Raw genomic sequence first — 13,167 nt, forward strand, 5'->3', positions numbered from 1 at the left:
AAAAGATGGTCTCATGTATTTCTGAAACATTGCTGTTCCTTTTCTCTGAAAAAGAACAGATTTGATATCTAAAAAGTAATTCAACATATACAGTAATTCCATTTCCTAGAAAAGGGATTCTATATTCTAAGTTCTCATGCTTTTATCTTTTTTGAAAAGTGGTACTGGTATGTTGGTCACTCTGTGTTACAAAAGTAATAACATATTTAGGATCAATTTCACTCATACTGATATATATCACCAATTTTAAATGTATAAAAGTCTATTAGAAATTACATGCATTAAATATCTCAAGTAAAAGCAGGAAAGAGTAGCAAAGAAATTTTGATTCAATTTAGTTTACAACTGTATAATTTACATAGTAAGTATATGACGAACACTTTAAAAGGTCATAACTAATCATACAACTCACTCTCACAATTCAAAGATACCCAAGGAAGGAACACTACATGTTAGCATGGACACTTATGGGAAGTTATGTTGGTGATTATTTAAACAACTGTATGCTTACTGGGTAAGAAAGGGGGTCTGCCGGTTGTCGAAATGGCTCTGAATCTTCCCGTTCATAAATGAGGCTCAATAGTTCTTTGCACCGTTTTTTCCAAGCATCAGGATTGCACCTTAAAGATTGCCTTCTGCCTCGACATTTGACCTATAGATTTTAATAGAATTATATGTACAAGGACTTTCTTTAACTCTTCTTGGACTTTCTCATGCATACCTAGTGTTAAATTATTTGTGTTGAGATAGCAATGCTGCAATTTAAAACTTTTAGTTGAAATTAAACACCATGAATCTTGGCAAAAATCAAACGAACAAAAATAAATGGACGTTGTGTTCATGAAGATGGCAAGAATTCTAGCATCCTAGATTTTCATCATAAGAAAATCCGAACACATAAAGTACAAAGAGCCAAATGCTTTCTCATCTATAAGGTTAACAGATATACTCCCTTAACAGCTACAAGCAATATATTCACTTGACAAGGGTGCCATAATTTTCTCAAAACAACACTCAAACAAATTTTTAGTGAATATTTTGTGGTCATGATAAATTCTAGTTTTTACCATTTCAAGTGTTTTGTTATGGTCTCTTTCAGTAAGGACTTCAAAAGATAGTTTTACCTTCTAGAGAACAATTCTAAGTCTAATTTTGATAGAAACGAAATGTACAGAAAAGATTTAACACAACAGGCAGTTATCTTCAGCAGGGTTTTCACTTAAAAGGTTGGTCCATGGTTGGCATTCAGAAACTTGGTACTAGAACTGAATTATACAAATCATTTACTGTATCCAGATAGTATAAGCAATATCATTTAGGCTAAATATCTGCTTTCTTAATAGAAATCTGGAATCTTGGTATACGCTAGGCAGAGAGTACCTAGATAACCAGTCCCCAACAAAATGCTTAGGTACTGAATCTCCAATCACACATATGTTGCTCCATTTTCATTGCTGATGTGACAGTATACTGTATGGCACCCTTATAAGAGAGAGGAGGCACAAGAACACCTGAACATGCATTCCTCCATATTATGCTTGAGTCTTTCCCCCATGACCAAACTGTATATCCTTACTGCCTTGCCGTAATAAATCTTAGCCATCAGTACAACTACAGTTGTACTCAGCCATAGAATAGAGTACAAGTACATTTCCACATGCAGAGTCTGGTCATTAAGATCCCTAATGAAGGAAGATTGAGAAGGTTTCTTCTCAGGAGTCCACTTATCTACTTACCCTTCTCCCAGATGAAGTACCAGGACCATCTGAATCTAAGTCAATAATTTCTATATCCTAAGTTAAAAGAGAAGAGTGGAAGAAGGTGTTAAGTCATATTCAAAGTCTTATGAATTAGACAAACATTTTACAAGTCAATAGCAAACATAATCATGAGTAACTTTCCTTCATTGGAGCTAACAGTAGAACAAAGACCTCTGCCAATATGCTATGTACAAATTAGAAAATATACTAGGAAAAAAGAACTACACAAAGTTTTGCTTCAAATTAGAATAGGAAATGAGGGGAAAGGTGTAGTGATTCGCATCTGCTTAGGTTTATATCTAATTCCTAATATTTTCACAGAAACATTATACTGACATGCTTACTTAGTACACTAAACTATGAAATACCAATGTGTTGAGTTGTATTTTACTTTAATTTTCTATTCTAATACAACTAGTGCTGCCTAAGAAGAAATTGTCTTATTATATTAAATTCTGAGTTAAATACATTCATAGTAAAGGTCAGAGAAAATATAAGGAATGTGAATAAGTTTTTCTTGGGTTTCAAAGGGCTAATATCTAATTGGTATATATTTTCCTTATTAAAGTTATATAAGTAGTATTTAGCTCCAATAAAACAATGCTTTATAACCAGATGTGCTTTTAGAAAAGATAGAAAACAACATTCAAGATTTACCATACTACACATCAACAATACAGGCAAAATAAATATGAAAATATCTCATACAACTGCTACAGGATCTAGCACCTTTGAGTCATTATCCCTGGCATGAACTGTTTTCCAGTAAAGATGTTTGATTATCATTTCTCATTACCACTCCAGCTTATCTTGGTTTTGGTTTCTATCAAAACATCTTGTCAAATAAGGCTATATGCAAATTAGAGACATGGATGGGTACTGAAATTAGGTATGTAAATGTTTATTGAGAATACTAATTTCATTTTCATTCAGAAAATACTGGCTTATATTTGTAACTTTCCATAAAGAAATCAGGTAGAAACTCCATGAAACTTCATAGTCAGATGTTCAAATCTATAATTTTAGAATGTATTTAATATTTTAAAATGTACAGAAAATAAAGTCCCTTCTGATGTTACTGTGTCTTATAATACTGAGTGGTAAACCTTCTTTGAAAATATTGAGTGCTTTGTCTTATTTTTTAAGGGCTAGAAAATAAAGTATTCATTTCTTATCACTGAAAGCCACTAAGTCACACAGGATGACTGCCCACCTTTCTCTAACTAAACCCTGTAGTACTATTATATTTTGGGCATCTTCTGTCTGAGTAGAGATCAAAGAATTTAATTTAAGAAGATACAAATGTTCAGCCAGCATCCTACAATCTTTCATTGCTCATAATCAATTGAAACATTTACATGGAGCACCTACTGCATTTCAAATAAACAAGAAATGCATTCTCATTCATCGTGCTGTGATTCTTACCTCTTCTGCATCACTACTGTTTAATTCTTCTGCTTTAATTTTATTGTAAGTATCCAGTATATCAGTACAACTTTGATCCCTAAAAAACAAAGTCAAAATACATTTAAATATCTTTTTAAGAATCCCAAATTAGACTCACTGAAACATAAAACTGTTTCTTACCCAATAAATCGAAGTAAGACATCAGTTACAATTTTGGCTGCTTTAACTATAGGACTGTCTGGCTCATTGAAAGTCCTAGCATTATGCTCAATGTAGCGTACCTCCCACATTAATGCTGATATTCTCCTATAGAGAAAAATATTTTGTTAGGGTTAGTTGACACATTTAATTTACATTGTAGAAACAAACAATATATAATCGCTAGGCACTTAACCATGATATGTTAAAGGTGTTCCACTATATGAATATGATTTCATATATATGTGTGACTCTTATGTGCAAAAAGGCATGGTTTAGTTTCTGGATTTTAAACACGGGGAAGCATTTTGTTAATAAAACTTGAAATAGGAATGGCTAAGGACATTGTAGGTAGAGTAATTTGATAAAAACAATGCAAAAATATTTGATAAAGTTAAAATAATGTTTAGTTTTCAGGGGAAGTCATGAAGAGTGGAAAAAAATACCTTGTAGAAAATGAAAGTATTTTTTACCTAGTTACAATATACATTACTAAATTGAATAACGTATGTTATGAAAATACATTCAACTCTCATTTATAAGAAGGAGACTAATCAGTTCATGACAGACTATGATTCTGGTGAAGTAGAGCTGGATGAGAGAGAGACCGAGAACTGGCCCGCAAAGCCCTCCTATATCCCTCTGTCAACCAAAATCATGAAAAAACTAAATTGGTGCTATATATATTTCAGGGCTGGCAATTAAATTTAATTAACTGCTACCTAACTTCTCAAAGAGGATTTCAATATGCTCCATGCCTCTGTAGCATCTTAATCAAGAATCCACAAACCACTTACTTTATCTTTAATAAAAGAAAGCTAATTGTACCTTTCATATTATACACAATTTGTGCTACCTATATTTTACTCTTTCTTCTATCCTCCCTCTTTTTTATTTTAGAGAGAAAAAAAAGTAAACATAACAAAGAAACCGAGTTTCAAAACACGTTAGTAAGACAGTTACAATAGTTGATACACTGCATATTGTTGTCTTCGTAGTAGTTATTCAAAGTAGAAGATACGAGCATGATATCTTGCCTATACTACCCATTTTTAATCCTGAAAGAGAATTTACTGAATAAAGAAATTTAGTATCTTGAAATCAATGAGTGTAGATGATTATTTTATCTTATAAAAATCAAAATCTCAAAAAAGCAAGAATCATACAGCTATGAATTTTATAATAAGTAATAAAATTAAACAAACCTGTAAAAACGATTTTCAAGTCTCCGCCTGATAGTGTTGAGGTCAGTTGGATAAGCAACTACAGTACAGTACAAGGGGTAGGCACTGAGATCCACTGGAACAGCAAAAGGGCTGGCAAAATCTACAAAATTACCAAGATCCAAAAAGTAGTTAAAGAAGACAATAACACTTTATGTTAATGAATATTCCTATGGAAATAAGAAGGGAGGATTTACATTCTACACTTCTAAAAGAATGATACACTTATGCAAATATAAGGTTATTCTTTTTATTAGAACATAATATCTACGTATCATTGATGATACACTGGTTCAAACCAGGTAAAATGCAAAAAATACAAGAACGGTGTGTTTATCTTCAGAATTCTATGTGCTCCCCAAATAACTTCCAAATTTCTCAAGTGATATATTTTAGAAAATTGTAACCATTCGTGGGGGTGCCTTTACCAAGGAACCCATCCAAAGTCAGGGTCAGGCTCAGCAAATAGGTAGGGAGTCAAAATGACTCAAAAACTAAAAAGATACTCGCAGGCCTTCCTTCACTTTAGCCCAAACTCACCACTCCGAGTATGGACAGCTCATCAGTCATTACTTTGCCAAGCCATGGAATAATCTCAATATTAAAACTGGAAACAATATGCCTCTCAAATGGAAAATGAAGTATATAGTGATAAACTGCATTTCCCGTTGCAGAACCTCAAAATTATCCTTGTTTTTACTGGCTCCCATCTCTCCTCCTAGTATTTTTTCACACTGATCGTACCTAAGGAAAGAAGGTGGTTGATGCCCTGAATAACTCGTTCACATTCCTCATCTCTGGAATGAGCGCCCCACTCTCCTTCCTGCGGTTTATACAACAAAGCAGTCAGTTCCTCCTGAGACACAGGGACACCTGCACCAACTTCATCTGGAAAGGCGGCTAGGTATAAGATAAAAATTTAGAAATAATTAGTTTGCAACATTATATTATTTTACTTGTAAAAGAAGTATAATTCATTTTTAAAGCATATTTACTTCCTTCCGGAATTGGCTCCATATCCCAGGGGCTCATCTTTTCTCTCTCGTTATTGTCCCAGCTATTAAAAAACAAGATGAAAATCAAACTCACAAGCATTTGTTTCAGACACTAGCATAATTTCTATGACTTCCTCAGAGTGAAATTTGGAGAGTGGCAACATAATATTCAATAAAGTACAACTTTGCTTATGTAAAAATAACATAAAACTACTTACAGAGAAAATATGGACTACCAATATGAAACTTATAGAGCAGTAAGTCTAATCTTACTAGTTTGTTTTTTTTTTTGGAGGGGTGTTCCAAACAAGCATATATTCAATATTGAGCTAGGGAAAGAACAAGATATTTTGGGAAGCATCTTTCAGGTGAAAAGAGTTTACTTAATTTATTAACTCTTAATCTACATTTAGCCTGACAGCTTAAGTATGAAAGAATTTCTAAAATGTTACTATTATTTTCAATCTGCAACATGCAGACTTTAAAAGTCAATCTTCACAAATAAACATTTTTTTCCTTTCATTTTAAAGAAGTTTCATTTGTAAGGAGTTTTACAACTCTGGGATTTCAAGAAGAATTAAAGTAAGTATAATAAAAATAGCACCTCAAAATGTAGTCATTCTGCCTCGAATCCATTTCATTCAATAAAAGACTAGGTACTAATATTAATTGCTATATTCCAGCTTTAAAAAATTGCTTTAATCTTCCATTTAAAAATATTTTTAATTATTATCTAAAACAGAAATCCTTAACAGAAAATGTAGGTAATAAGGGGGTAGAAATGCATTGTTCCTTCTTACTATTATATTATTCCAACAGATACTATGATTACTTCCTTCTGGGCACATGTATTGTAAGACTAGTAACTCAGATAAACATCATTATTCTTGGTAGGGTTTACCCAAAGGCCATATAATACTAAAGTAATCCATAAAGCATAAAAGACCATTACTGTACTTACTGAACGCTGTAACACTGGAAAGAACTATCAGGGTATTCTGGTTGAAAAGGCTGCTGACTCTCCACCGTTCCAAACCACCAGGCATCGTCTATTATACTGCGGAATCTATCACCTATAATGTTAAAAATTCTTAAAAGAGTGCTCTTGAGAATGTCCGCTCTGTTTCCTCTCTACAGTCTTCAAATACAAAAAATAACACTTTATCTAGCTTTATTGGATATTTCATCTGAGTTTTCGAGATAAGTAAACTTTACATTTTACCCTCTTCAAATATTTTTATTTCCAAGTAATAGAAATCTTCTCAAAATACAACATGTATCTCCATGTCTTCTTAAATAAACACTACCATGTTAACTTCCACCAATTATTGAGCATTATCATGAAGCATACTCCTTACTGTATGGAATGTATGTTAAAGTCTTTCTCTCTGTCTCTGTCTCTCTCTCTCTGTCTCTCTCTCTCTGTGTCTTTCTTAGCTTCTTTTCCTTTAAGAAATATCTTTTCACAATTCGAGTATCTTTGTATCAGAAAGGTTTGGGACCAGAAAGTTTACAAATTTGGAGTTTCCAGATTTTGGAATATTTACATAGATGTTACTAGTTGAACATCTCTAACACAAAAATCTAAAATATGAAATGCCTCATGTTGCTCAGTGTTTTGGATTTTGGAGTTTGGACTAGAGACTCTCCATCTGTACTAATGTTCTGCCTTTAAATAGCTAAAGATTACAAATGGAAACTGCCATGAATAAAAATATCTCTTATACATCAGAGAATTTAAAAATACTAATATGTAACATCTACATAGAATTTTGTATGTATCAGGTACCATAAAAGTGCTTCTTACATATTAACTCACTTCTTGTTCACGTAAACCTTACAGGTATACTAATGCAAGTTCCATTTTTAAGCTAAAAGAAGTAAATATTGAGAAGTAAAAACTTTGCCATGGTCAAATAGCTAGTACGAGAGAGCAAGGTTCTCCGTGTCAGGAGGTGAGGCCCTATCCTTCCAAAACTGTCTTTGCTATCTGTGGTTACATTATCATCATATTGCCTTTCCCAACCAGAGAAAGAGAGAAAATAAAAAAGAGACACAGATAAATAAAAGACAGAGGTCAAAAGAGGAAAGGTTAAAGGAGGAAACAAGGAAAAAAGGAAGGCAAGCAGGCAGAATCTTCAATGGTATGTTAAAGACCCAAGTATAAAGTACTCCAAAGATGAAACAAAATTTGAGAATTTTCAATTCAGATTTGTGTACCAAAAAAATAAGAATTTGCTTAAGGCACAGAGATTACAGTAGTCTCCCAACATCCGTGGAGGATATTCTCCCAAATCCCCGGTGGATGCCTGAAACAACCTTATACACTTGTTCACTGGTATTGGTGAACCACAAATATCACAAAATAAGGACGCTTAAATCCAAAATGGCACAGTAGTTGCATATAACCTATGCACACCTTTCTATATACTTTAAATCAACTCTAATATATAATAAAATATGAATGACATGTAAAAAGTTGTTATACTGTGTTGTTTAAGGATCAATGAGAAAAAAAATTTAAGTGCTTAGTATAGGGCTGGGGATGTAGCTCAGCGGCACAGCCCCTGCCTGAAAACCATGAGGCAATGAGATATATTACCGGCACCAAAAAAAAACTGCTTAGTATAGATGCAATTTTAAAAATATTTCTGATCCATGTTTGCTTGAATCCATAGATGCAGAAACCATGAGTACAGACAGCCCACTATATTTACTGACTTTTGCTATACACATATAGCTATGATAAAGTTTACTTAATAAATTAGACACAGTAAGAAACTAGCAAAAATAATCAATAATAAAACAGAACAATTACAAAAATATACTCAATAAAAGTTAAGTGAATGTGGACTCTTCAAATATCTTATTTTACTATACTCATCCTTATTCTTGTGATGCTGTAAGATGACACAGTATCTAATGTTGAGACGAAATGAGGTAAATTATTTAGACACTGTGACATAGCCTTTAGGCAACTATATAAGGGTTACCGGAACAAAAGCACTGTGATACTCAAGAGTGTTGAGACCACACAGCTAAGTGACTAACAGGCAGGTAGTGTAGCATCAGTACACTGGCCAGAGGGATGACTCACATAAGTGGTAGGATGCAATGGGATGGTGCAATGTTTCATTAAGTCATTTAGAAAACCATGAAATTTGAAACTGTTAAATTATTTACTTTTGCAATTTTGCATTTTATATAACTTCAGCTGAAGACCAACAAGTGAACCTGCAGAAAGTGAAACTTCATAATGAAAAGAAACTGGTGCATATTCAATAAAATCTTGTCAATGTAACTGAAAAACAAATTTTAAGTTTTGTATCTGGGCTGACATCTTTGTCTAGTTAAACGTTAAAATAGTTTCTGTTAAATCAGAGTTAAAACACTGCTTACTTCTAGCTGAACAGTTACTAAGTAATAATTCTGTATTTACCAATCTGCCAGTTCCTTTCTTTGGCTTCATTATAAAACTGATGTAGCACAAGAAAATCAATGACATCTGGCATGTCATGATACCTGTACAGAAAAGCAAATAAATGAAAATCAAGTTAAGATATAACAATACTTGATACATAATAAATATCCAAGGGTATATGTTTAATGTGGAATGCATCAAGCAGTATTTTTCAAACCTCACAGTCCCTAGAAAAGTCTCCACATAAATCCCATCTGGTCTGATCTATTGAGGAGAACCTGCCTACTAGTATATCCTACTACTTTATCTATTTAAAAATAAAAACATAACAATAAAGTTTTTTTCCTTTTTCTTTTTTGAGATAGGGACCTGCTTCAGGGACCATTTTCAAGAATAATGCTAGTAACTTATGCTTGTTTTTGATTCTTCACAACATTCCTGAGAAAATATTCACACATTTCCATTTTCATTTTGTATGAGCATATTGATTAACTTGTTCATGGGTCAATCCAGTGAATACCCACACACACACACACACACCCACACACACACACAGAGCTATTAAATGGGGAAACAAAATAGGAGTGTAACTTTTGTCTTTATAGCTCTAAACCCTGTAACTCTGCTGTCGTGTCTTCTCTCTTCTTCCCTGAGTCTTTTACTTTGCAAAATATACAATGGATATTAAAATACACACACATACACATGCACATACAGAACCACAAATAGCTACTCACTTAATGGAGAAAGACTCTCCAGTCATTTTGCCTGAAATGGGATCCAGAAATGCAAGTTTCAAGCAACATAGTGTAGGTGGTCCAACCTCGTATTTGATTCCTACAATCTTAACAAACTCTTGCTCCTATTCATGAAAATACCAACAAATTATTACTAACAATACAAATAACTGCCTAATGTTAATATATTTCATTATTACTTGAAAAATTTAAGAATTATCTGAGTATTTACCAAATGCTAGATAATACACTGAGTGTTAAACATATTAAGACATAGGTTTTAAACCATTTATTAGTAGGTTATTTTAGGGGTTAGGATTCTAAACTAAGGATGAGTAGCAGAATGCCCTGGGAAAACTTTTCAATATTGATATACCTAAACCTAATCATGGAAAATCAAATTCTATAGGCCTGGGGTACTGCTAGGTCATATATTCTTAAAAAAAAAATAGGAATTATGTATTATACGTGTTTGTGTAGTTAAAACTACTCCCCTAGGAGAAATACAGTATGTAAGCATACAAGTATATATGATATGGATGTATGCATTATTTTGGAATGCCCTCAATATCATGTTACAAGTATATAAGCATACAAGTATATATGATATGGATGTATGCATTATTTTGGAATGCCCTCAATATCATGTTACAACAACCTTGCACATAATTATTAGTCACACTTAAAGAGATCACAAGACTGATACTTGCAGACCCAGGATATTGTACCTCCCACAATTTCCTAGAAACACAGAGCTAGCAATAAAAATAACAAATTGTGTGTAATTATTCTTTCCCTTGATTCTGAAAAAGAGCTTGATTTTTACGTAATTAAGAAAGGATGGTCATTATCCCTGTCTACCAGGAGATACCTAATTATATTAAACTCCTTTGATAAGATATTTTAGCACTTTATAATATTATTAAATTTTTCCTACCAATGTTTTAACTAAATTTTTGATTCAATAAATATGTAGATTCTTTCTTGTATCCTTCCTGCTAAACATCATCACACAGTAGCATTTCATTTGGATAGAAAAGCCCGGTAAAATTGCTCTAGCCTCTTGTACTCCAAATCAGAAAAACAAAAGACATATTAAACCTAAGAAAGTATACGTACATCTATGTCTGTATGTCAGTACATATTTAATTAAGTATGAATGAATGGAGGGATATTTACTTAATTGCAAAAAACCCTTCAATGTAAAATTGACATATATGCGTTATTCTGTGACATGCAGCTATGTGGATGCCACATCAGGAGATCCTCCAAAAGTACTGAAAGTTTATAAGCTTCTTGTGATTTAAAATATTTACTATATCCCAAAGCTCCTGGTACCTTGAGAGAGCTTTAAATCCACTTACTCTATCACTTTGTTGAGTCTCCAGATTGTACAAACAAAGTAAAAATCCACACTAGGGAACTCTTGCTTTGCTCTAGTAATGGAATGGTATCAACTGGAAGATCTAAAGCTTTAGTTAAATTAGTCAAATGATAAAGAGGAAAAAGAATACAAATGCCAGGTAACACAGGTTAACTCATAAGAGCAACTTCTTTAAGAGTATTATACAAAATTTTATTTTGGATACATAATATGTGTGAGAATAATAAATGTCTTATGAGTAAAATAATCTTAAAGCTACAGTAATTGCATAGCTCATGAATTTGGTAAACTTACCCTGAGATCCATTTTGTTCCATGGCTGTTTTTGTAAATTAACACTGTATATTTTTGACTTCCTTACAGCCCGCACATACGCTTCATGTCCTTGCCTAAAATAAATAAGCTAAAACAAAAAAACATAAGGTATTTAAACAGTAGCATCTCACTTAACAATTCTATACATCCCAATATATTTTCTACAAATATCCTCTTCTATTTGCAGAAAACAAATAATTGCAATTTTAAAAGTACTCTGTGCAATAAAGGTACTTTTCTGCACCAAATGATATTCATCGATATTTATGTCTTTGCAACCTATGTTAAGAACTGTATCATATAAACACTGCATGCATAGTCCTTTTCTCCTAAGTAGCTTCACAAATCCAAAGGAAAAGATTCATGACACATGTACACAAAATGTAATAAAACGGTTAAATCTTAATTTGTTATATTGCAAGGCTGGGGGTGGTGGCACAGTCCTATAATCCCAGCACTCAGGAGGCTCAGGCAGGAGAATCACCATGAGTTTGAGGCCAGCCTGGGCTACACAGTAAGTTCAAAGCTAGTCTGAACTACATAGCAAGACACTCTCAAAAAAAATTATTATTTTACAATATAATTAATATTCTAAGTACTGACAGTTAAAACTCAGTCTACACAGTTTATATGAACTACAGATTACAGGCTACTACCCAGAGTTACTTCAAGATAAAGGAAGTGCTTTGTTATAACAGTTGATAGATGCAAAAAAACAATCATGTCACAGATAGCAAAATATGGACAGAAAATGAGTTCAAGTACTTGGTAAATCTCTGCAAATGTCTAAGACAGCATACACTACTATGTTCTGCATTCATTAAGGAAGATTTCTTTGCGTCAAGAGTTTAAAGTGGTAATAGAGATAAGTAAACAGAAGCAATGCAAAAATATTATGAAATTTAAAAATATACTACCAATCAAAATTGTCTAAATTAGAATATGTAATAGCTAAAAATCTAAGTAGAAAATGCAAAATGCTTAAATATTAGTAAATAAAATGACTGCAGTGGTTAAAAACCCAGTAAGAAGTGTGTCATAATACATCCTTATTATATACTCACGTACTCAACAGATATTAAAGAGCTATGTGTAAGACACTGGGTGCAGTGGTAAGGCATAAAAAATCCTTTCTTTGAAGGATGTGGACACTTAAATATGTATATAATTATAAAGCAAGGTAAAATATATTATGCATTAGATGAGAAAAGACGGGAGGCTTATTGTGAAAGAAGTCAAGTTGAAAAAAGTGATAGTATCAAGAAGAAGCTCTTACATCTGGTAATCTGAGCAACTTTCTTGAAGATAACAATATGTAATATAATAATCACTGTTAATTCTTATCATTTTGTTTTGAAACCCTAAATCATTTTTACTGTTTTTGTCTTGTTCTATTTTTGCCTATGTTGTTGTTATTGTTATTTTTTTTATTCTCTTTAAATTAAAAAAAGAAGAAGCAGACAAAAGATTTAGGCCTTGAAGTATCATCATTTTGGGAAGCAAACATCTGTAGGGAGGGGTATTCTGGGTAAAATAAAATAAGAGCTTCATGTTTAGATGTATTAAAACATAGTGCTGTCACTGAAAAATCCATTATACAGGTTTAAATCAACACACCCAAAACAATACCATTGCTATTCACCAATAATCAACATACTGAATAAAAAATTGGGAGAAAAAATCCATTTACAATACCTTAAGAAAATTTAAATAACTAGTAATTGACCT

The 13,167-nt window shown here is 32.6% G+C and overlaps 1 protein-coding gene across 1 annotated transcript in view; it reads right to left on the bottom strand.

The window, feature by feature from the left end:
- Positions 1-13,167, bottom strand: part of Brwd3 (bromodomain and WD repeat domain containing 3) — a 157,801-nt gene that overhangs the window by 15,869 nt on the left and 128,765 nt on the right. Inside the window, exons 25-35 of the mRNA XM_005410071.2 lie at positions 11,420-11,527; positions 9,742-9,866; positions 9,023-9,105; positions 6,545-6,656; positions 5,584-5,645; positions 5,333-5,488; positions 4,571-4,691; positions 3,348-3,473; positions 3,186-3,264; positions 1,737-1,793; positions 512-652 (exon numbers count right to left, since the gene is read on the bottom strand). Of these exons, the coding sequence (XP_005410128.1) occupies positions 512-652; positions 1,737-1,793; positions 3,186-3,264; positions 3,348-3,473; positions 4,571-4,691; positions 5,333-5,488; positions 5,584-5,645; positions 6,545-6,656; positions 9,023-9,105; positions 9,742-9,866; positions 11,420-11,527 (1,170 nt within the window). The remainder of the gene's footprint in view (positions 1-511; positions 653-1,736; positions 1,794-3,185; positions 3,265-3,347; positions 3,474-4,570; positions 4,692-5,332; positions 5,489-5,583; positions 5,646-6,544; positions 6,657-9,022; positions 9,106-9,741; positions 9,867-11,419; positions 11,528-13,167) is intronic.

The sequence above is a fragment of the Chinchilla lanigera genome, unplaced genomic scaffold (assembly GCF_000276665.1).
Source record: "Chinchilla lanigera isolate Chin_1 unplaced genomic scaffold, ChiLan1.0 scaffold00128, whole genome shotgun sequence".
Classification (NCBI taxonomy): Eukaryota; Metazoa; Chordata; class Mammalia; order Rodentia; family Chinchillidae; genus Chinchilla; species Chinchilla lanigera.